Source organism: Candoia aspera, chromosome 4 (genome assembly GCF_035149785.1).
Source record: "Candoia aspera isolate rCanAsp1 chromosome 4, rCanAsp1.hap2, whole genome shotgun sequence".
Classification (NCBI taxonomy): domain Eukaryota; kingdom Metazoa; phylum Chordata; class Lepidosauria; order Squamata; family Boidae; genus Candoia; species Candoia aspera.
This window is the reverse complement of record NC_086156.1, coordinates 104,200,940-104,226,397: the sequence shown is the minus strand read 5'-3', so window position 1 is coordinate 104,226,397 and position 25,458 is coordinate 104,200,940. Positions and strand designations below refer to the sequence as shown.

General features: G+C 44.5%; 1 protein-coding gene across 1 annotated transcript; it reads left to right on the top strand.

Annotated features, from left to right (window-relative positions):
* Nucleotides 1–10,483, top strand: LOC134496823 (vomeronasal type-2 receptor 26-like). The gene is made up of 5 exons (XM_063302535.1): nt 1–290; nt 4,279–4,402; nt 6,794–7,021; nt 8,883–9,009; nt 9,582–10,483. The coding sequence occupies exons 1-5, from the start codon at nt 1–3 to the stop codon at nt 10,481–10,483; spliced, it is 1,671 nt and encodes a 556-aa protein (XP_063158605.1).
* Nucleotides 10,484–25,458: the final 14,975 nt, after the last annotated feature.

Sequence of the window (25,458 nt, the reverse complement as noted above, 5' to 3'; positions counted from 1 at the left end):
ATGCCAAAAAACTACCAGCACATTCTTTCCATGTATTTTGCCGTTCGTGAGATCAACCAGGACCTCCAGCTGTTACCCAACACCACACTAGGATTGGAGGTTTATGAAAACAGTTTCAGTGTCAGGCTGGCCAGTAAGCACCTCCTAGATCTTCTCTTCTTGAAACAAAGGAATCCCATCAACTACAACTGTGTCAGAAGGAGGAGGAGGAACCTCTTGGCTATCATTGGTGGCCTCACCTCCCCAAACTCCATCCACATGGCCCACGTCCTGAATTCAAGATTCCACAGGTATGAGCATTTTCCACAGATCAAGATGGAGTTTCAGAAAGAGTCTGCACAGAATATGAATTGTGAAAAACACAGAATGAGAATATACAATGAAGAAACAGGAAAATAATTTCTATTTTGAAAAAATGAATAGGGTCTATCAAAAAAATCCAGCAAAATATACATTGGGTACAAATAAATGAGGGGGGGGGCAATAAAATGTATTTTATTTGGCAGAGGGGAAAAAAACACCAAATATTGCATACAGGTACATTTGAGGAATAGGCATTTGGTATACACATTGCCATATCTGGAGGTGTATGACAGCATCTCTAACTTTTCTATTTTGGCCAAAGTAGTGACATTTTTCCCTTGGTCACTTCACAGGCTAAAATTATCCTTCCTAGATGTAACCTTACAACTGCCCAATTCCAGGAGGATTTGTAAGGAAGTGTTAAGACTATCCTGCCCTCCAACAGCTTTTGTGCCATCTTTATAGGAAAAAGTCTCCTAGGCGGTTTTCAGACAAGAAAAACTTGGTCATTGCTAAGGAAGGTTGCATCTTTATATTGAGGGAAGTGTATCTGCCCTTCCCCGTTTTATTGTAAACCCCCCAGAGACCCCCTGAGGTGGAGATGGGTGGTGGATAAAGAAAATAAATAGATAAATAAATAAATCTTGATGGTACAAACAAAGGTGGGCTGAAAATTATTCATAAATCATTTATTACTAATCAAAATATGCATTAGCAGCAGTGATCTAAGAAGATCTCCGCTTCTTGCTAAATTGGAGTTCCCATCGGTTTTCACCAGTACATCCAGTGATCAGGAATGACGGAAACTGAAGTCTTCACCCTTCCCAGTTGTGAATGGGAGCCCACATTCTCAGGGTCTCATGTTGTGAACATTATGATCTTCTTCCATGTAAATCTTGATGGTATCGCTTGGTTATGTGCAATTCACTCATAATGTTTAAGTAGAATCCAATGTTCTGGGGAGAATGGAAAAGCTTTATGTTCCTCAAGAGAAAAGGATGCACTTGTCAATTTAATTTTCAATGCCTCTTTCTCCTAAAAAGCTCAGTTATGGCTCCTCTGACCCAGTCCTGAGTGATAAAAGGCAGTTCCCTTCCTTCTTCAGCATGGTTCCCAATGAAAACTTACAGTATGAGGGGATTGTTCAGCTACTGAAGCATTTTGGATGGAACTGGATTGGCCTTTTGGTGTCTGAGGATGAGAATGGGGAAACCTTTCTCCAAAATCTCCAGCCAAAGCTCTTCCAGAATGATATTTGCATTGCTTGGATGCAGTTGATCCCACTTCTGATAAATTTGAGATTAAATAAACAGTCTCTTCTTGCAACACTACACAAAATAGGAGATGCCCTCTTAGAGAAGAAAATCAATGTGTTCCTTGTCTCTGGGAGTGCCCAATCCATGGAGGGTCTACAATGGGTTCTACATTCTTCTGAATTTTTTGATATGACCCCAGTAGATCACAGAGTCTGGATCACAACATCCCAGTGGGATTTCACTGTTGTTTTATTCCCAGGGGGGAGTTTCCCAGCACAAACCTTCAATGGGTCCTTATACTTCTCACTCCACACAAATCGGGTGCCAAGATTTCAGGAGTTTCTTGAGAGCATAAACCCTTTTTCAAATCACTTTCCTTACTTGAATTGGTTCTGGGAGTCTGCATTTCGCTGTTCATTCCGCCCAGATCACAAAGGAGAAAAACGCTGCACTGGGAGAGAAAAACTGGGGAGTCTCCCTGGCTCTGTGTTTGAAATGACCATGTCTGGAGAGAGCTACAACATCTACAATGGGGTTTACTCTGCAGCACATGCTTTGCAAGCAATGTGTTCAAGAAGAGCAAAGGCAGCTTCCCTGAGGAATCAGGATGGGGCAAATCTTTGGGAGTTTCAGCCATGGAAGGTATGTCATCACTCATACAAATACACAGATGCTGCCAAAGATCACAAAATTTGAGCGCACAGAACAAAAATTGCTGTCGTTTGTCTCCTCAGTCTTTGTTTTGGGGCCTTTCCCATTCTCCTTCGGGAAACAACGTATATGTTCCTGCTAAGTAGCCCCGCTGCTCTTGCTGCAGGATAATTTATACACGCATGCGTAGAGAAAAGGTTTACAGATATGCCATCATACACTTCAGCATCTGCTTCGGTAGTCATGAAGAGAGGTGGTGGGCATGTGCTGTGAGTGATTGAAGGGGATGTGCTGCTTGAGTAGAAAAGAAAGTGAATGGTTTCCCCCTTTCTCCTATTTTGAAGTGTGAAAATTGTGCCTATTAGTAGTCACATATTCTCAGCAGGTTCAGCACCTGGACAGGCTTATCTGGGCTCAGAAATCAGCAGCGTTGTGCCTGTAATGTTCACGGAGGAGAAACCATAAACAAATATCAGCTGTTGATTAGACTAACAGTTTAAGTTTTAAAAAAGTAAGATGAAGCAATAAGAAACCATTTCTGAGAGCCAGTTCGGCCTAGTGGTTAAGATGCTAGACTAGAAACCAGGAGGCTGTGAGTTCTGGTACTGCCTTAGGCATGAAAGCCAGCTGGGTGACCTTGGGCCAGTCCCTCTCTCTCAACCCAACTCACCTCACAGGGTGGCTGTTGTGGGGAAAATAGGAGGAGAGAGGTGTATTAGGTATGTTTGCCGCCTTGAGTTATTTATAAAAATAATAATGGCAAGATAAAAAGTAAATTAAATTATGTTAAATTAAATTAAATTAAATAAATAAATAAAATACATGGTTGTTTAGTTCCCAGAAGATAATCTCTCCTGGATGTTACATTTACTCTTTAATGCATAAAATTTCCCCTTCCAAGTGGTGGGATGTATTTCCATTGTACCATTCCGGATGCATTATTGTCATGCTCCCCAATCAAACATTCCCAGAATGCCTGATTGGACTCAGATGCATGAATGGAGTAACATGTGTCAGGACTTGCAAGTCAGTAGAGTGGGAGGGGGAACATTCAGGAGTGAGAAAGCATCCTGTTTGGACTATCTCCCATATTCAAGGTCAACTTGCCAAGACGTGGAAGACATCTGTGGAGAATTGAGAGACTGGCACAAAATGGCAAAAGGGGGGACTGCATACTGGAGGAGGGGAGGAGGGATCTTACACTCATTGGGCTGCTTAAGTTAGAGAAAGCATGGGAACTTTCATTTGCCACTTTTTTTGCGGTACTGTATGCTTCTTCCATTAAAGAGATTTCTACTACATTTATGTATGAATCAGAATTAATGGTGACAGAGTACGCAGTCAATACTTAAAGTTGTGAATCCCTCAATTTGACTCTGCCCAGAGGCGTTTGTACCCAGAAGAGAGTTCAAAACCTACAAAATGTCAAACTCGACACCTGAAGATCCAAGCCAGCAGATTGAGAGGGAGAATACTACGACTCAGGAGCTGAGAGATGGATTAGATGGAGATTCAGAAACAGAAGGAGCTATGGGAATCTCCTCACCTCCATACAGTCATATTGTGGAGTTAGACATGGAGCTGATTACACTGGATCTTACCGGAGGATCTGGAACACAGGCATCCTGGCTCTAACAGTCCAGTCACCCAGATCTCCGGGAAGTGGATTGGACACCACTGGGTGATGAACAACAGCACCACCAAGGCTGGGAAGATGGGACAGAGAGTGAAGTCACCCCCGCCCCACTCCAGTCAACTGATGTGCGACAAAAAGACCAGAGAGCCAAACTTCAGGATTCAGAGGCTGATGAGGGATTACCCCTGAGAGAATACAAACCATTGCAGCTCGAGTAGCCTCCATGGAGACAATACTGCAAAATGTGTCATTGTCTCTGCATCGGACGTTAAATCAAATGCTGGCAGCATCCATTTCTTCAAGGAGGTCTACACCTGAGCCGGCACCAAGATGAAGACAACCATCCCCAAACGCCGAAGCCAGAAAAAGCCATTGACCTTCTGTAACATGGGCAGAACTCCTTGCAGGACATGTAAGTCTTCCCTCCCCCAGACGAGGAAACAGAGATTTACATGTAAAATTTCATGGGGAACCCTGGCAGCTGTCCTTTTTCATGACCAATGGGGGTGCCTTCCTGGAAGAGTTTGGCGACATCTTCCCCATGAAGTATTCCAAAGTGAATTTAGTGGGATCCAGATTGAAGGGACCAGCAGCCGATTGGTTAGTGCAGCTGCGTAAAGCCGAAGCTCCTGAACTTTGCCACCTAGGTGACTTCATGAGAGCCCTCAGGGAGCACTTTGGAGACACATTACCTAAAATGCAAGCTAAGGCAGCATGCCAGCAACTCAGGCAAGGTTCAAGGACTGTGTCTGAATATGTTATGGAGTTTAAGGCGTTGGCAGGAAGAATCCCTGAGAGGTCAGAGTCAACCAAGGTGGATTATTTCAAGGGAGGATTACAGCCAGAACTACTACACTGGGCACTAGGACAGGGAGACCCCACCACAGTGAGAGAATGGATCTGCTTAGCCAGGGAAGTGCAGAACACACAATTCCAATTCAGATGTCAAGTTAGAGCCCAAGTGCTGGGGAGGAACACCAGGGCCCCAAGCAACCTGCCAGCAGCAATGAGAAAGCAAGGTCAGTCCTGGGATGAGGAAAAGGAACATCAAGTCAAGAAGGGATTGTATTTTAAGTGCAGAAAAAATGGGCATCGAGCATAAGATTGCCCCAAGTCAGGATCTACTACTAGCGCAAAGCCTGGAAGAAAACCCCCAAAATCTCCACTGATAAAATGCAAGGGATCTGTGGCTACAGCATCTGCTTGGAAAGAAGAAGCTCTTTACTTCTCAAAAGACTCTGGCAGGGAATCCAAAGATGAAGCACCGAAGCTGGCAGGAAACGAGTCCCGCCTGCCGTGAATGGCGCCAACAGGCAGGCAGAGGGTGACGGGCATGAAGATCTGTTGATAAGTGACAATTGCCAAAGTTGTTGGTGGAGCTTCGATTAAAGGATTGAAGAAGTAACAGCAAAGCAGATTTAGTTGCCATGCTGGACTCTGGTTGCACCAGGTGTTTAATTCATCCTGCTATAGTAATGGGACTAGACTAAAAGTCAGAAAACTAAAACATCCGAAAGTGTTCACTTAGTTAGATGGTTCAGAAGCCCATGGGGGTCCCGTAGAACATTACAGAGACTGTAGCCATGCACATAGGGAACCACAGAGAGACTTTGCAATTCATAGTGGCACCTATAGCAGATTATTCATTGATTTTGGGATGACCGGGGCTAAAGAGCAGAAAACCAGTGGTTGAGTGGGAGACAGGAAGTCTGAAATTTGAGGATGTTTTTTATCCAGGGTTCCCTCATGACGAAAGGAATCAGAAAAGTGAATCTATGGGCATAATGATTAAAGCAAACCCCGCTTTGACCAGTGAGCCTGGTTCCTTGATTCCATGGCAGTATAGGGAGTTTGCTGACCTTTTCAATGAAAAAGAGTCCAATCAATTACCACCCCACAGAGAGACAGACTGTGCTATAGAGTTTGATCCGAACACCAAACTATCAAAACCAAAGAAGTATGCAATGTTGGAAAAAGAGGAAGATGTATTCCAGGAATTCATTGACAAAAACCTAGCCCGGGAATTCAATGAACCAGCCAACTCACCATTAAGAGCGCCTGTCCTATTTTGAGCGAAAAAAGGATGCTTCCTTAAGATTATGCACAGACTATTGAGGGTTAAATGCTATTTGCACCAGAAGTCAGTACCCTCTGCCACTTATGAAGGACATGCTATCCCATTTGTCAAAAGGGGCCATTTTTACCAAGTTGGACTTCAGGGAAGCATATTTTTGCATACACATTCAGGAAGGAAACAAATGGAAAACAGCATTCAACTACCCTCTTGGGTTCTTCCAATACAGGGTTTTACCATTTGAATTAGCTGGGTCTCCTGGAGTGTTCATGTGATTTATAAATGAAGTTCTGCATGGCTTTCTGCACAAAGGGGTCTTAGTGTATCTAGATGATATCTTAACGTACTCAAAATATGAGCGAGAACATGTGGACTTGCTCAAAAAAGTGTTAGCTAATCACTGGTTCATTTACCTTTTAATGTATAAACTTTCCACTTCCAATTGATGGGATATATTTTCATTGTAAAATTCCGCATGCATTATATGCATTATAACAATCTGGACATATGTCACAAGAAGGAGTGGAATGATGAAGGGAAGCTTCCATGATATCCAAGAATGTAAATAATAAGTATTGGGGAACGTTAGGAAGCCAGATTCAATAGAAGTTCGACAATGCCGTGATTCAGGAAGAGGGGCTATATAGAGAAGCAGTGTTTCATGTCCCCTTGCGATTCTTTTTTCTTCCCACCATATATAACAATCTGCTTGCTCCCTCCCTCTTCTGGGTGGGATGACATGTCTCCCCTGGTTCTTTAGTTTTCCAACAATTGCTGTTTTGTCCTATTTATGTGAGAACTCTATCTTAAACTGAGAATGTTAATTTATCTTGCTTTCTGATCTGTTTCACTTTTCCTCTCCCTCAAATCCAGTTTCACTACTTTTTGAGAAACAGCCATTTCAATAACGGTGCAGGAGATGAAATCTTTTTTGATGAGAAGGGCGACTTTGACCCTGGGTATAACATCTTCAACATGGTCACATTCCACAACAAATCTTTCCGGAGAATTCAGATTGGCAGGATGGTCTCCAAAACCCCTGATGGGAAGAAGTTCATCATCAGTGAAAGTGCCATTCTGTGGAATCACAAGTTTCAGCAGGTCAGAAATTTGGGGGTACTTAAGTTAATTCAGATATAAAATTATAATTTTATAATTCATAATATCCTTGGTTAATGACTTGAAAAGCCAAGTACAGCATAGACATAATGTCCTGGAGTCCAGTACTTTTGCTGGATGTTTGTGTTTCTCTTCATGAAAATCTTTGCAAAGAGAATTTGGCTTGCTATCCGGAGTTGCATCTTGGGATGTTTATGATATAAGCATATTTGTGTCTATCAGTTTCTTAAAATTCCTCAACATTCTACTAATTTTAAAAAGTTATTATGTCATTTCTTTTAAAGAAAATCACAGAATAAATGTAAGGAGCAAATCAGTTTTAAAATGAGGTGAAACCTCATAGTAAATATCTACTATATAGAGACAATATATATGAGCAGGATGTTATTTTATTTATTTGTTTGTTTGTTTTTTGTTTATCAAATTTGCCACCGCCCATCTGCTCCCACCAGAGGGACTCTGGGCAGTTTACAACAATGGTAGTCAATTAACTCATTATGTATAAAATACAAATACAATATATAAAAATATAAATACCATTAAGAAATAGATATAAAAACAAGAATGAGAGTAAAATCCAAAGGCAAGATCTAATTCAGTCCATGTGTGTGAGGAAGACTCTAAGGTGCCAGCCATCCCCATGTAGAGCTACTTCCTTCTCCACCCCACACAAGATGGCAGAGCCAAGTCTTCAGGTTCCTCTGGAAGGACAGGAGCGACGGGGCTAACCTCACCACTGGGGCAGCGTGTTCCACAGGGCAGGAGCTACTGCAGAGAAGGCCCACCTCCTGGACCCCACCAAATGGAATTTTCTTGTAGACGGGGTCTGCAACATGCCCTCTCTGCATGATCAGGTGGGACGGGTCGATGTCATGGGGATGAGACAGTCCCTCAGGTACCCTGGACCCATGCCATGTAGGGCTTTAAAGGTGATAAACAACACCTTGAATTGGACCCAGAAGCAGACTCTTACCCAATGCAGCTCACCTAGTAGTGGTGTTACATCCACCCTTCTATGGGTACCAACTCGCACAGCTGCGTTCTGGACCAGCTGGAGCTTCCGGATACAATTCAAGTGTAGTGCCATGTAGATCGCTTTGCAATAGTCTATGTGGGAGATAACAAGGGCATGAGAAGGGCTTCCCGATCCAGGAAAGGGCTGGATTTGTCTCTTTTTATGGGAAAAAATAAGCAAGGATGAGGAGAAACTGAGTGAAAATGCTTAGGCTGCACAAAACAATATGACAATTCTTTTCAAGTGAAGATTTCCCTCTGTCACACGAAAAATTTGTTTGAGAATTTTCTCTCATTTTTAAAATCTACAATATTATTTCCTTTTATAGTTTCCCCCATTTAAATTTGTCCTTAGCTTTCTTGTGGATGCAAAATTATGTCTTCTGCAACAAAGGAAGGAAAATGAGCACACTTTCTGAAAAGAAACAAGGGTTGCTACTGGTGGATGTGCTCTATGTGGCTATGACACAAAGAAACTACACATATACTCCAAATAGCAGAGGCTACCGTGCTATCTACTTTTGTGGTTGTACAATAACAAATAAGTAGCACATGGTATCGTGGAATAGAGGACAGTTGCTGCAAAGTTAGAACACTTCCAACAACAATTTCTGATCGTGGGACATCTTGAGCTCAAAAGAGGTTGCACCCCCTCCTTCAATTTCGCAAACCAGTTTATTTGTCAAATGTATCACCGGCCATCTCCCCCTCAAGGAGGGACTCTGGGCAGCAGTTCCCTTTCTAATTTCTCTGTTTCCAAATGAAGTGCAGTATATCCAGATGTGGTTGGGGAATGCTACCCATAAACCTTTCTGTTGATCATTTCCAGGTACTTCCCCGTGCCCGATGTGTGGAAAGCTGCCACCAGGGGCACAGCAAGGCTGTTCAGGAGGGAAAACAAGCCTGTTGCTACAATTGTACCAAATGCCCTGAAGGAAGAATTTCAGTGGAAATTGGCAAGTGGAAAAAGACAGACAGACAGACAGACAGACAGAAAGAAAGAAAGACAGACAGAGAGACAGACAGACAGAAAGAAAGAAAGAAAGAAAGAAAGAAAGAAAGAAGAATGGGAGAGAGAAAGGGAGAGAGAGGGAGAAAGGAAGAGAGAGAGAGAGAGAGAGAGAGAGAAGAAAAGAATTATACAGGAAGAACATCCAGAGTTATCAAGTTCATTCTCATTTCATATTTTCCAAAATTGCTATAATACCTAGTGGAAGGGTTTTATCTTTTACTGATATTAAAGTTCAGGAACTTTTTAAAGCTTACATTCTGTATAAATTGATCTCCTTCACCATGTTGGGAGATGCAGTTCTTCTAAGAAACGAAAAGTGGAAAGTAGCATGGAAATACAGATATTGAACTTTTGCATTCATGATAGCACAGAATCTTTTGCTGAAGGTTGAGGAAGCATCATTATGTGAGTGGACTAGGGAGGGTGAATGGCATCACCAGGAGTGTTTTCTCTAAGGTAGTTGTGTACAATGTTCTGCATGTTTGGAAATGACAAGGCCTTCTTCATGTATTTCAGATGCAGACCAATGTGGGAGATGCCCAGAAGACCACTATTCCAATGCAGAAAAAGACCAGTGCCTTCCCAAAGGTTTCAGCTATTTATCCTATGGCGAACCCTTGGGAGTCGCTCTGACTTCCTTGATTCTTTTCTTTTCAGCAACCCTCATTTTAGTGGCAGTGATCTTTCTTCTGCACTGGGACACCCCCATTGTCAAAGCCAACAACAGGAACATCACATGTATCCTTCTCTCCTCTCTCCTCCTTTGCTTTTTGTGCTCCCTGCTCTTTATTGGCTGGCCTGGGGAAGTGACCTGCTTTCTCAGGCAAACTCTGTTTGGCACCATTTTCTCCATCTCAGTTTCCTGTGTCTTGGCCAAAACCATCACGGTAGTTCTGGCCTTCTTGACCACCAAGCCAGGAAACTGGATAAGGAAGTGGCTAGGGAAAAGACTGGCGGGATCCATCATTGTCCTCTGCTCCTTTATTCAAGTGGTTGTCTGTGCCGCATGGTTGATCACATCTCCTCCCTTCCCAGAGTTGGACATGCATTCCCTGACTGATGAGATCATTGTGCAATGTAATGAAGGCTCGGATTCCATGTTCTATGTTGTCCTGGGCTATTTGGGGCTGCTGGCCACCATCAGTTTCACTGTGGCTTTCTTTGCAAGAAAATTGCCAGATACTTTCAATGAAGCCAAGCTGATCACCTTCAGCATGCTTGTGTTTTGCAGCGTTTGGCTCTCCTTCATCCCAGCCTATCTGAGCACCAAAGGAAAACACATGGTGGCTGTGGAGATCTTCTCCATCTTGGCCTCTACTGCAGGTCTCCTGGGCTGCATCTTTCTCCCCAAGTGCTACATCATATTCTTGAGACCAAATCTAAACATAAAAGAACATCTGACTAGGAGGATGGTTTAGTGGCTACACACAACATTCTATTTTCTGCATATTTCAGTGACCAGAAACACCTTGAGGAGACAGCACCAAAGTTCTAGATGGCAGCCATGAGAAAGCAACTGAAGTCCATCTTTTTTTTTTAATGTTCTGCATGTTTGTTCCTTGGAGTAACGAAGGAAACAGCTTTTGACAGCATAGCATCCACTGTTTCTTTGACATGTTTGAAGCCCACCCCTCCCTGATGCCACTGTTGTTTAAACCTCTTTTATTCTATTTCTTCTCTTCTTATTGCTGAAGTCCATCTTTTATTCTTACAATTTCTCCTGGTTTGATTGATATATACACTCTTGGTGATAACACTTCATAGTTATTCAGAAAATGTCTTACTCATTCTTTATTTTCTAACATCCAAACTGTCACACACATTTATACTGGCATGGTTTTACCACCAAACCATCTGAGCATGTCATCATGAGAAAACAAACGAGGCTTGCACAGACACACTTAAATGAGTAAGTTATAACTTGGACAAGAGACAACTGAATTTTAGCTTTGATCTTGAGCCATAGTTAATGCCTCCTCCCCGCTCCTGCTCCCCAAACACAGCCCAGGCTACCCTTTCCCATGTGCTTGATCAGCACAGCCTGGCTGAAAATGCTACTAGTTTTTATTCAGGCTATTTGAGTTTTTACCTGGGCAGAATTTGCCAGGTTTCTAATTCAACACAGAAAAGGCTGGATGGTCATCAGGGAAGGAAGGGTTTTTTCAGGGATGCAGCCCCCATTAGGACATTGTCTCCCGAAGAAGACCTCTCTATCTGGACTCCAAATATTGTTTTTCCTCTGTTGTTATAGCTTTAGGTCTTCCTCTAATCCTTGTTGGGAATGCTTCTATTATGTTTCAGTAGCTGTGACTCACAAAGAGATGATAGCTGTGAGCCACAAAAAGTTGAGTCTGTAAGATAAATAAATAATTACTGACTAAATGTTATCTTACTACCATGACAGAGAAAAAGCTAATCATAAATCTCTCGTCCATGAATGTCTTTGCCTTGCTTTGAATGTCATTCAGCCTTGAGTCAGGTGCTCCTCAACCCTGCCTGTTATAAAATGCTTCCATGGTCTCTTCTGAGAATGTGCTCCTGCTGGCCTTCTCAGCATAATCAATGCTTTATTGGTTTTAGTTTTGGTGTAACTGGAGGGTCCAGATTAAGTCCTCATAGAAGGACAATGGACCTTTTGATCCAGGACTTTCGAAGCCTTTTCTCCTTCATTTGGTAGATGTCCATTGGCTGGTTCTAAGGCACCGGAGGGACCAGAGCTCCTTAGGTCACAACCTCCCATCCCACTAATGGAGCTTCTTTCACCTTGCAGACTGAGACCCTCCATGAAGAGGTTCTTTCAGCCACAGCAGCTGGGACTTGGGTCTAACTTTTAGTCAGATCCCATGGCCATCCACCAAAAGGTCCAAAGGGCTTCCCAGTGTGACAATGATTTATGGATTGGGATCTCCCAAGAATCAGGATGATGTAGCTTGCCATTTTAGAGAAAAGGAAAAAGTATCCAAGGAGTTTTAAATGAATAGAGCAGACAGTTCTACTTAATGGCTCTGGATGATAATTAATTACATCCAATTAATTCAAAGAAGGGAGGCCGCAGGCTCAGGCCAGTTCACCTCACAGGGACGCTACTCTTCTCCATCCTACATAATGGTGAAATGCCCTATGGTTTTTGTAATTGCCTCCTACATTTCTGGACTAAAGGCTTTCCCTGGTGACATCTCTAATTAACTCTTTTTCCTCTCCTATACAGATTCCTGAAACTCAAAAAGGTAATATTTTAACAATAGAGCTATTATCCATAAAGTTACAGCACAATTAGACTGAAGGAAAAAAATCTATGTAATTCTCGTCCCAGCTCTATCTTATTTCCATTGTCACTACCCAAAACAGATACTGAGAGACTGATAGAGGGTTTCAAATCTTCTAAAAGGAACTTCACAGTGTGCTTGTCTGATGTTTCCATTTCTTTACCTAATAGGGGTAAAATAAATTGGTCTGAATGTCCCTGTAAACTCTGAAGGAGAGTGGTGCATGGCTGATGGTCTCTCTCTCATGAGCGCCACTGGGTGGGCCCCCTCCATTGCTGTAATTTCACCCAAATTAACTAACCACCAAGGGGAAACATTTGACAGTCATGGAGATATTTTCTGTTCGGCCTCTGCTGCTGGCTTACTGGGCTTCCTATTGCTTACTAAGTTCCACATAACAAATCAACCTACGAGTGGGGAAAAAAAGGCTGTTAGCCGGCTCTTAAGGTCTTATCTTACATCTCAAACCAGGTAGCTCTTGTGTACTGTACAATTCGATCTAGTTGGTTGGGTATGCTGTGGGTCCCGTCAGCTAGGGAGTGTCAGCTGGCGGGAACTAGAAGGCGGGCCTTCTCTTCCGTACCACCTACCCTTGGAACATCCACCCTCCAGAAACTACGATGTCCCCGACCCTGCTGGCCATTCGTCAGCCATGGAGACCTGGCTTTGTGCCCGGGCCTGGGGCCTCGAGCGTGTGTATGGTCCCATCTCTTGGCTGTATTAATATCCATGCATTGCTTACTTGGCAGCCATATATATATGTTTTGTATTTATTTTATATTTTAACTGTTTTAATTGTAATTGTTTTCATTGTTTTATAGTTTTATTGTTGTAAGCCGCCCAGAGTCGCTCGCTGAGATGGGTGGCTATAGAAATCAAATAAATAAATATAAATAAATAAATATATTCCACTGAATAACAAGGATTGACATAATAGTAGGGAGAGAAATGAACACAAGATTCTCAGTAACATCTCACCTCTGGTTTACCTTTTATTTTGGGTGCCAGGCACTTTTGTGTGGAAAAAAGGTTGCCTAACTCCCCTCTGCTTTTTTTATAAGATTTTTTCTTGGGGTCAGCAAAGGGTAAGATTTTTTCTTGGATATGAAATATGATGTCTGAAAATTTACTGTCCCTGCTCTCATATCCGAGTGAAGAGAGTTTTGGGGGAAGGGCGTGGAGTCCCCCTGTCCTGGGACTGATACTCTCCAGCCTCTGACGTCAGTGAAGATGGAGAAGAAACCAGATTCCTGATGGAAATATTAAGATAAAAAATATGAGGAGTAAAGGGAAATGACTCAGAAGAGAGGAATAACATACAGAGTGCCCTTGACAGAGCGGAAAACGGGGCTGACACCAACAAATGGCTGACCAGTTGGCATCGCAGTGAGGGGTTGGAGTCGATCAGTGGTGCTAACCTCACTCTCAAGAGCTAAACTTCCTGAGTCTTTTGCGAATATAAGGATGAGGCAAAAAAAAAAAGAAGGATTGCAAGGCAACAAAAAGCAATTTACACTTCCTATAGCACACCGACTATAACCCTTGCACTAGCCACATTCAGATGTCACCCAAACATCATTTCTCTAGATCATCAGGGACTAGAGAGTTGGGAGAAGGTTGTTATTTGCTTAATAATTAGAAAAATGACTGTGTTCCATTTGTGTTTCTTTGGCAGAATCACAGCTGCACAAGGGCTGCTGGGGGAAATATGGTCAGAAGTGCTACACTTTGAAAAGAGCCCTCACAATTCCCCTTGTGCCACTGAAATCTCCGACATTTGCAAAAACAGGGAAAGGGTTGCCATTGGGCTGTCTTGACAGTTTATCCTTGTATTTTGACCTGTGTTTTAACCAACTTCCTCCTTTTCAGGGCGCATTCCCTCTAAGGTCTGTTCAAGAAGAAAAGGTTCTTGCCTTTACCATTGCTCTTTCTGTCGACCATGTACATGAGCAGATGGGATGGTGGCTCAAGACTGCTGGCCTTCAAAACACTTCTGCTCTTCTTCTTCCTTCCAGAGAGGGTCAGTGAGGGTTTGGAATCCATGAGCAGTCAACTCACCAACGCTCCAGCAAAACCTGCCACCTCCAGAGGGGAAATGATACTTGGGGGATTTGTTTCCCTTCTAAATATTGACGGAACCTTACAGAGTTTCACCAAAGAGCCAGAGTTTTACTTATTTGGACAGTAAGTGCATCTTTCTTCTTTGAATTATGTGCAATGCATTATCAGAGAAAGCTGATAGAATCAAGGAAAGGGGTAGATAATGCAGGTTCAGATCCTGCACCTATCCCTTGGCTGCCACATTCAGCGGAACTAGGCATTTTGAACATGGCCCCCAGAGAGGTGCCTTTAAATAAACATCCAGAAAACATAAAACTTGGATCGGCTTCTAAATTAATGGACCATCTTTGAGATTTATCAAACATACATTTAGCATACATTCTCAGAATACTGAATTTCCAAGGCATACTCAAAAATTTCTCCTCCACCCATCCCAGGAATGAAAGTCTCATAGAGCTCATTTAAAACAGGGCCGTTGGACTCTCCATCTTTTTCCAATAGAAGAAATACTGGGGCTTTCCGCGTTTTCTCTGACTGGAAAGCAAAATTCAGAAATTGAAAGGCAGGATAGTGTAATTATTTACAGGAACCCATTAGGAGCAGTATTTTAAAGGGAATAAAATTCCAAGAGACTCACTTCTGAGAAATTCACTGGAGACACCCCTCATCAAATGGTTTATTAACTAATTCCAGTACATGATGAAAATATTTGGAAAAGATTAAAGGATTCAAAATTAGAGTGTGAAGATGTATCTCCATATTGAGTGTTCACATATATTGAATTAAGGGTGTAGCTGGACATAATTTTTTACACAGTACTAGTACCAGAAGCAGATAAAGAGATGAAGGAGTTCATCTTTCCACAAGAAAGAAAGAAGGAAGTTGCAAAACATCATACAATGGGTGAACTAAAAGTTTATTTTTTATACGTGAGCATATAATTCACATATATTCCCCCAACGTTGACTTGAAAAGTTGATATGCTGACAACTGTGGATTTCCTGTTCACATGAAAAGTAAATCTGATTCTTGGTTTACAATCTTTGGAAAATCCAAAATTACTCCCCTCTGCACAAATTGCTGGAATTCCCTACATTATTTAAAACTAGTTTGCTTCTATGGCTGGTATAACGATATGTCCTTGTGCACTCTCCTTTCAGCATGATGCCAAAAAACTACCAGCACATTCTTTCCATGTATTTTGCCGTTCGTGAGATCAACCAGGACCTCCAGCTGTTACCCAACACCACACTAGGATTGGAGGTTTATGAAAACGGTTTCAGTGTCAGGCTGGCCAGTAAGCACCTCCTAGATCTTCTCTTCTTGAAACAAGGGAATCCCATCAACTACAACTGTGTCAGAAGGAGGAGGAGGAACCTCTTGGCTATCATTGGTGGCCTCACCTCCCCAAACTCCATCTCCATGGCCCACGTCCTGAATACCTACAAGATTCCACAGGTATGAGCATTTTCCACAGATCAAAATGGAGTTTCAGAAAGAATCTGCACAGAATATGAATTGTGAAAAACACAGAATGAGAATATACAATGAAGAAACAGGAAAATAATTTCTATTTTGAAAAAATGAATAGGGTCTATCAAAAAAATCCAGGAAAATATATATTGGGTACAAATAATTGGGGCGGGCAATAAAAAGTATTTTATTTGGCAGAGGGGAAAAAAACACCAAATGTTGCATACAGGTACATTTGAGGAATAGGCATTTGGTATACACATTGCCATATCTGGAGGTGTATGACAGCATCTCTAACTTTTCTATTTTGGCCAAAGTAGTGACATTTTTCCCTTGGTCACTTCACAGGCTAAAATTATCCTTCCTAGATGTAACCTTACAACTGCCCAATTCCAGGAGGATTTGTAAGGAAGTGTTAAGACTATCCTGCCCTCCAACAGCTTTTGTGCCATCTTTATAGGAAAAAGTCTCCTAGGGAGTTTTCAGACAAGGAAAACATGGTCATTGCTAAGGAAGGTTGCATCTTTATATTGAGGGAAGTGTATCTTCCCTTCCCCATTTTCTTGTAAACCGCTGTGATGGTTGCCTTATTCAGAAAAAACACAGACTCACCAGCCAGGGCTAAGGATATCTGGTTTATTGAGAATTGAATGCAGACACAGAGAAAGACGGGAATGAGCACATGGCATGCGAGGTAGCCGGTAAATACCCGCGGTGCGGACCTGATCCTTCCCCACCCCAATTGTCCCAAAGTCCTGACTGACCGTGAATCCGGAGTCTCGATGGGCGACCAGGGGGCGATTCCGGAGATTCGATGGGCGATCAGGGGGATTAGCGCTGATTACCTCTGTCCTCTTCCTGTGTCCAGAGCAGATGTGTCCCCCATGGTAATGCAGAGATGTTAGGGAGATAGGACGATGGTTTCCCAGGTCAGTGCAAAGGAACTGTCCTAGCAGCCAGGAAACACGCTGAGACAAGGAACTGGTCTCTAATGTTTTATTGCTAATACATAACAGGAATCCTAACAAACTGAAGAAGCGTGGGAAAAACCCAGGCATATAAAACCAAAAGGTTAAGGCGGTCCCGATCTGTGTCTCTTTGAATGGCTGCCCAATTCCTCAGTGCTATGCATGCGCTTAACAGTCTGGAAGGGAGCCCCCTGCTCGCCATCCTTACTCATGACAGGAACAGCTTCTTTGTCCTTTATCTGTATTGTCTTTAGTGCTTATGGGATTAGCACTGATCCTTTCCGCCCCACTTCCCTTCACCAGAAAGGCATGTTCCCCGTTGTGATGTAAGTATACATCGCAACGGGGGACATGACATACTGCCTCCCCAAAAAAACCTTCAAGGCACCGGTTTGGAAGGATACGCTGCATGGAAGCGTGTGACTAGCCATTGTGCTGAGACATCCCGGGAATGCACCCACTCAGGGTGGGGGAAATGTCTCCAGTGGACCACGTACTGAAGGGTGCCCCATAGCCTTCGGGAATCTAGGACCTCCTTTATTTCAAATGCTGCTGCCCATCGATCATGATGGGAGGTGGCGGGGGGGGGTTGTTATGCCACTTTGAGGAGGTAGCCGGTTTCAGTAAGGCACAATGGAATACCGGGTGTATGCGTTTCAAGTTGTGTGGCAATTCTAACTTAAAAGTTACTGGGTTGACTATTTCTACTATTGGAAAAGGGCCAATGAACTTGGGGGCTAACTTCTTTGAGGGCTGCGGAGACTTCATGAATTTAGTGGAGAGGTAGACCTTATCTCCCACTTTGTAGTCTGGCTGCACAGCCCTGTGGTTGTCTGCATAATGCTTGTAGGTTGCTTGGGCTTCGGAGAGAGCCAGCTGAATGATTGGCCAAATGTTGGCTAGCTGAGCAGCCCAGTCATCTGGGGAACAAGGCGGGGTAGCTGGCTGTGGCAACTCCAGGATCGGGATGAAGTCTCGTCCGTAGACTACCCGGAAGGGGGTGTGGCCCGTGCTCTGGTGCACTGCATTGTTGTATGCTACCTCAGCAAAGGGGAGTAAGTCTACCCAATCATCTTGCTGGTAGCTTATGAAGGAGCGCAAAAATTGCTCCAGGGTGGAGTTAAGTATTTCCGTAGAGCCGTCCGTGTGGGGGTGCCAAGCAGTGGACAATGCCTGCTTGGTGCCAATCAACTTCCAAAATGCTTTCCAGAATTATGAAGTAAATTGTGTACCCCTATCTGTGACCAAGTGGGAGGGGGCACCGTGTAATTTGTAAATGTGATTTAAAAAGTGGCGTGCCAGCTGTTGAGCGGAGGGAATGGAGGCGCATGGAATAAAATGGGCCTGTTTCAAAAAGTACTCCTTAACCACCCAGATGACGATTTTCCGCTGGCTGGGTGGCAAGTCTATGATGAAATCCATCGAGATTTCCTCCCAAGGGTGGGAGGAGCTGGCCACCGGCTGCAATAGTCCCTGGGGCTTACCCACTTTTCGTTTGGCCATAGCACATGTAGGGCAAGCAGCGACATAATCTTTTACATCCCTCCTAAGTGTGGGCCACCAGAATTGTCGCCTTACCAGATGTAACATTTTTACAAAGCCAAAGTGCCCTGCCATTTTGTCATTGTGAGAATGTCTCAGAACCTCTGCTCACAATTGCTCCGGCACATACAGGCTATTTTGTTTCCAGGCCAAATCATTTTCAAAAGAAACATTGTTTTTATTGGTTTGCAACCATGTCTCCATTTTTAAGGCTTGTACAAACATCTGTTGCAATTGCGATGAAATTGACATGCGTCTCCCTCCCCTTGTGGGCAGTTGTGCTGGAGTACGCCGCGTTCCAGTTTGGCTGCGCGTGACAGCTTGGCAACCCAGCTGTGTGTCGGTGCACACAGTACCTATAATGTCTGATGCCTGACTGGCATCCTGGGGCCGCCTAGAGAGAGCGTCAGCTAAGAAGTTCTTTCTTCCCAGTATGAACTTCAGCTGAAAATTAAAGTGGCTGAAAAATTGAGCCCAGCGAACCTGCTTGGGGCTGAGGCATTTCGGGGTACTGAGCACTTCCAGGTTTTTGTGATCCGTCCAGACCTCAAAGGGGTAACTGACCCCTTCCAGGAGGTGTCGCCATGCCTCTAAGGCAGCTTTGATGGCAAAAGCCTCTTTCTCCCATACATTCCATCTCCGTTCTGTTTCAGAGAACTTGCAGGAGAGGTACGCACAGAGCTTCAGCTGATCATTTGGATCCCGCTGAAGCATGATCATCCCAATTGAGAAATCGGAGGCATCTGCTTGGACTACAAAGGGCTTGGTGGGGTCGGGGTGTTGTAGAACTGGTTCGGCTGTGAACAGGCTTTTGAGATGATCAAAAGCCCTTTGGCATTCAGGTGTCCAGTTAAGTAGCACTCCCGGGTTTCGTGCCTTGTGCGTGTCTCCCAAACCCTTGGTGTGGAGTAAATTAGTTAGGGGCAAAACAATTTCCGCTAGTCCCTTGATGAACCCCCTGTAAAAATTAGAAAATCCCAGAAAACTTTGTAGTTGCCTCCTAGTGTGTGGGCGCTCCCATGCCAGGATGGCCTGGACTTTCCCAGGGTCCATTTTGATGCCCCTCTCAGAGATTCTGTAACCCAGATAATCTAGCTGAGATTTATGAAACTCACACTTAGAAAGCTTGGCAAATAGCTCGGCTTTGCAGAGTTTCCTGAGCACCTGCTTAACCAAGCATTCGTGCTCCTCTTCAGTCTCAGAATATATCAATACATCGTCTAAATACACAAGGACCCCCTTGAACAAGTGTTTGTGCAAGACCTCTTTGATCAATTGCATAAATACCCCTGGTGCCCCTGCCAAACCAAACGGTAATACTTTATATTGGAATGATCCCAGTGGGCAATTGAAAGCCATCTTCCACTCATCCCCCTCCCGTATGCGTATGTGGAAATAGGCTTCTCACAAGTCCAGTTTAGAGAATATTTTCCCCTTTGCCAATGTGCTAATATGTCTTTGATTAGGGGCAAGGGATATTTGTTTGATATGGAAACCGAATTCAATCCACGATAGTCCATACAGAGTCTTAATGTCCCATCCTTTTTTCCTCTGAACAACACTGGGGCTCCAACGGGCGAGTTTGCGGGCTCGATGAAGCCTCATGCTAAGTTCTTGTCCACAAACTCCCGCAATGCTGCCAGTTCTTTCTGGGTCATTGTGTAAATTTTTGGCTTTGGCAAGGGTGTGTTGGGGACCAGTTCTATCGCACAGTCGGTCTTTCTATGGGGTGGGAGTTTGTCTGCTTCATTTTCCCCGGACACATCTGCAAACTCAGTGTATTTTTCCGGCAAGCCTTCCAGGGCCGCTGCAGCCGGATGTGTGGTTGTAGATGCCACCCTCCCCACCACAGGATGGGGAAATCGGTCCCCTGTAGGTTCTTGGTAGAAACCGTCTGCAAATGTGATCATCCTGGTTTCCCAATTTATGTATGGGTTCCTTGGTATGAGCCACGGAATGCCTAAGATGATTAAAGGGTGGCCCACTGGTGCCATGACAAATTTCAGTCTCTCCCGGTGGCTGCCTAACTACAGCACCACTTCTCCGGTGAATTGGGTGACCGGGCCCCCTCCCGCTGCCGAACCATCCAATTGCGTGAACATTATGTGGTGCTGAAGTGGAAAGCAGGGGAGATTTAAATCGGCAACCACGTCCAGGTGCATTAGGCACCTAGAACAGCCTGAGTCTATTAGGGCCCAGACTTCAACCGACTTCTCAGTGGAACCTAACTTAACTTTTACGTACAGGGTGGGGCAGTTGGCAATCACCCAGACATCGCTGCACCCATTCTTCTCCTCCACCTGCCCTCTGGCGCTTCTCAGGGCAGGTGGCTGGCGTTTCCCGCCGGTTCTTCCTGGTCGTTCTCCTCTTCACTGGAGTAAGGTAGTTCTTTTTCTCTGATCTGTCCCCTGGCCGCTGGGATCTTTTTGGGCCCTATGGGTGGTTTGCCTGAAGTTTTTCCTGGCCTGTCAACTACCTTTGTTTTCGGGCATGCTGCCGCTTTGTGGTCCTCTTTCCCGCATCGCAGGCACTGCCCCTTGGCGAACCGTCGCTCCCTCTCCTCTCTCCATGGTTGGAATGTTGGCCTCACCGGTCCTGCAGCAGTTCGGGGTCCCTTTACCATTGTTGCTTGTTGTGCCACCCTCTTGGCTTGTAGGAAGGTTTCCCGGGCATTTTCCGCCTTACCGGCCAGCAGTATCCACTCATGTAGAGTGTTTGGGTCGTCTCTGCATAATGCCCACCTCAGAACGTCCAAGTTCAGGCCCTCTTTGAAACGTTGAATTAGGGTAGACTGCGACCAGTCCACCACCTTTCCAGCCAGTGCTTTAAACTCCATGGCATAATCTGCTACAGATCGTTGCCCTTGGCTGATTCCCCTTAGGGATCTCTTTGCTCTCTCCTTTTCTAAGGGGTCTCTGAAGTGCAGATTTAGTGCCCAGAGGAACTCGTCGAATTCATCGAGCTCTGGGGCTTCTGCCTGGCATAGCTGCACATACCAGTCAGTCGCCCTTCCTTTAAGTTTGTTAGCAATGGCGTTAATTTTGCCCTTTTCTGAGTGGAAATATGGCCCAAATTCTTCCATGTAGTTCTTGGCATTTGTTAGGAAGAAGGATAATGTTGCTGGGTCCCTGTCGAATTTGACCCCGAAGTCTTTCACACCCGCTCCTGGTGGGCTCCAAACCACATCTGGTCGTCTGGACGTACCTCGGGCTGCTGGGGTTCTCCAGTCTTGGTGTGGGGCTTCCTCAAGCCGGACTCTGGGTGGCATTGCCTCAGTTTCGTGCTGGCTCCAGCCTCTTCCCAGCGGTCGTGTCTCCAGGGTGGGGGTGGGGTGATGAACTTCTGGTACCTGGTTCCCCCTCACCCCTTCCTCAGGATTCCCACACCACCGACCATCTCAGGAACAGCTGCTCAAATGACTCCAGCCTCGCCTCCATTATCCTCAGCCTCTCAGCTGTCTGGGAGCCTTCCTCGGTTCGTCCGATCTGGTGCCTTCCCTCGGCTCCTGCGATTGTCAAGGACAGATGGTTCCATGGCTTCCTAGACATTGCAAGCGTCCCTGGCAGGGATCCCAGCGTTTCATCCAGGGTGACCCACTCACCCTGCGACTCTCTGGTGGCTTCTGGTATCCTGCTCCTTCTGGCCTCCTCCTCCTCCGAGCTTGATCTCGAACCCTCTTGGATTTCGTACCGTCTGGGAATAGTGTTCTCATCGATCGCCCGTGCCATGGAGTCGGGTGCCCCCTCGCCGGTCCTCTGGTAGCCACATCTTTGTGGGTTGAGTCTTTCCATCACCAGCTTTGATCCCTCACAGACGAAATCTGGAATGGTGCTAGCGGAAAAAAAATTTTTTGATTCCCGTCTTTATGTGATGGTTGCCTTATTCAGAAAAAACACAGACTCACCAGCCAGGGCTAAGGATATCTGGTTTATTAAGAATAGAATGCAGACATGGAGAAAGATGGGAATGAGCACATGGCGTGCAATGTAGCCGGTAAATACCCGTGGTGTGGACCTGATCCTTCCCCACCCCCATTGTCCCACAGTCCTGACCGACGGTGAACCCGGAGTCTCGATGGGCGATCAGGGGGTGATTCCGGAGACTCAATGGGTGATCAGGGGGATTAGCACTGATTACCTCTGTCCTCTTCCTGTGTCCAGAGCAGGTGTGTCCCCCGTGGTAATGCAGAAATGTCAGGGAGATAGGATGATGGTTTCCCGGGTCAGGGCAAAGGAATGGCTCCTTTGTCCTTTATCTGTATTGTCTTTCAGTGCTTATGGGATTAGCACTAATTCTTTCCTCCCCCATTCCCTTCACCAGAAAGGCATGATCCCCATTGTGATGTATGTATACATCGCAACAGGGGACATGACACAATGGGTAGGGGAGTTGTAATGGGAGACAGGGGTGGGCTGCTCTTGGGAAACTCATCCTTCAGATGTTGTTCTTGTGGTACGTTCCAGCCCCCTGGTCTCAGCTGGGGCACCAGTCAGCAGACCTTCAAGGGCCCTGGCTTTGAACTGTTGCTGCTGAACACCAGGTTGGTCTGTGATAAGGCCACCCACACCTGTAATTTGATCATGGATGAGAGGGTTGACCTGGTGGGTATTACTGACACCTGGCTGGGCTGTGAGAGGGTACCCCTTTTGGAGATTTGGGTGTAGGTTATAGATTTAATGCTAAGATATTATGCTGTTGAGAATTACTTGGGTTGCATTTTTAGGGTCAAGATACTATTACACCACTACCTTCTCCCACTTCGGAAGTCTTAGACCCAGGGTTGTAGCTTTGTCCCTTTTTTTCTGTCTGTCTGTCTGTCTCCTTATTTTATCCTGGACATTGAAAGAGTAAAGATAACTTGGCCTAGCCACTGATGGTGAGCTGCTGTCCACTGCAACATTTCCATCCTGTTCTACTTTGGGGCATCCCTTTTTTTTAACAGGATAGGAAAAAGAATGTATTTCTTTATTTATTTGTTTATCAAATTTGTCACCGCCCATCTCCTCCGACCAGAGGGACTCTGGGTGGTTTACAACAGAGAATAAATATACAATAAAAACTCAAATAAAAAGAGTAAAATTCCAATAAAATCCCATTAAAAACCAAAACAATTTCTTAACTACCCAGCTCATAAAATCCAGATGGCTATGATCTCTTCAACCGTCATGTAGGAGGGGCACTTCAAGGCACCAGCCAACCCCAAGTATGTCAATTTTCCTCCCTGCCCCAAGCCCGGTGGCAGAGCCAGGTCTTCAACTTCCTCCGGAAGGCTAAAAGCGATGGGTCTAATCTTACCTCTGGGGGCAAGATGTTCCAAAGGGACATTAGAGATGTCACTAGAGAAAGCCTGCAGTCCTGAAAGGTAGGAGGCAATTATAAAAACCACGTGGCATTTCCCCATTATGTAGGCTGGAGAAGAATAGCATCCCTGAGAGGTGAATTAGCCTGAGCCCAGGGCCTATTTTTGAATTAATTGGATGTAATTAATTATCATCAGAGCCATTAAGTAGAATTTTCTGCTCTACTCATTTAAAACTCCTTGGATACTTTTTTCTTCTCACTAAAATGGCAAGCTGAATCATACTGATACTTGGTGGATCCCAATCGATCAATCATTGCCTCACTGGGAAACCCTTTGGACCTTTTTGTGGACAGCAACAAAATTTGACTAAAAGTTAGATCCCAAATCCCGGCTGTTGTTCCTACAGTAGCCTCTTCGTGGAGGGTCTCAGTCTGCAAGGTGAAAAAAGCTCCATTAGTGGGATGGGAGGTTGTGACCTAAGGAGCTCTGATCCCTCTGGTGCCTTAGAACCAGCAAATGGACATCTACCAAATGAAGGAGAAAAGGCTTCGAAAGTCCTGGATCAAAAGGTCCACTGTACTTCTATGAGGACTTAATCTGGATCCTCCAGTTACACCAAAACTAAAACCATAAAGCATCGATTATGGTGAGATGGCCAGCAGGAGCACATTCCCAGAAGAGACCATGGAAGCATTTTATAACAGGCAGGGTTGAGGAGCACCTGACTCAAGGCTGAATGACATTCAAAGCAAGGCAAAGACATTCATGGACGAGAGATTTATGATTAGCCTTTTCTCTGTCATGGTAGTAAGATAACATTTAGTCAGTAATTATTTATTTACCTTCCAGACTCAACTTTTTGTGGCTCACAGCTACCATCTCTTTGTGAGTCACAGCTACTGAAACATAATAGAAGCATTCCCAACAAGGATTAGAGGAAGACCTAAAGCTATAACAACAGAGGAAAAACAATATTTGGAGTCCAGATAGAGAGGTCTTCTTCGGGAGACAATGTCCTAATGGGGGCTGCATCCCTGAAAAAACCCTTCCTTCCCTGATGACCATCCAGCCGTTTCTCTGTTGAGTTAGAAACCTGGCAAATTCTGCCCAGGTAAAAACTCAAATAGCCTGAATAAAAACTAGTAGCATTTTCAGCCAGGCTGTGCTGATTAAGCACATGGGAAAGGGTAGCCTGGGCTGTGTTTGGAGAGCAGGAGCGGGGAGGAGGCATTAACTATGGCTCAAGATCAAAGCTAAAATTCAGTTGTCTCTTGTCCAAGTTATAACTGACTCATGTAAGTTTGTCTGTGCAAGCCTCGTTTGTTTTCTCATGATGACATGCTCAGATGGGTTTGATGATAAAACCATGCCAGTATAAATGTGTGGGACAGTTTGGATGTTAGAAAATAAAGAATCAGTAAGACCTTTTCTGAATAACTATGAAGTGTTATCACCAAGACTTATATATCAATCAAACCATGGAGAAAGAGATATAATAAAATATGTACGTCAGCAATAAGAAGAGAAAACATAGAATAAAAGCGGTTTAATCACCAGCAGCAGCATTGGAGAGGGGTGGGCTTTCAAAGTGTCAAACAAAGAGTGGATACTGAGCTATCAAAACCCTTCTCCTTTACTCCATGGAAAATACATCCAGAACATGAAAAAAAGGAAGGACTTCAGTTGCTTTGCCATGTCTGCCATCTAGAACTTTTGGGCTCTCCCCTAAAGATATTTCTAGTCACTGATATATGCAGAAAATAGAATGTTGTGAGTAGTCA

Excerpts from the sequence above, each read along its gene's own strand:
- LOC134496823 (XM_063302535.1), top strand. The coding sequence starts at position 1 with ATGCCAAAAAACTACCAGCACATTCTTTCCATGTATTTTGCCGTTCGT. Across the intron at positions 291-4,278 it reads CTGAATTCAAGATTCCACAG|ACGAGGAAACAGAGATTTAC; the intron begins GTATGAGCATTT and ends TCCCTCCCCCAG. Across the intron at positions 9,010-9,581 it reads AAGAATTTCAGTGGAAATTG|ATGCAGACCAATGTGGGAGA; the intron begins GCAAGTGGAAAA and ends CATGTATTTCAG.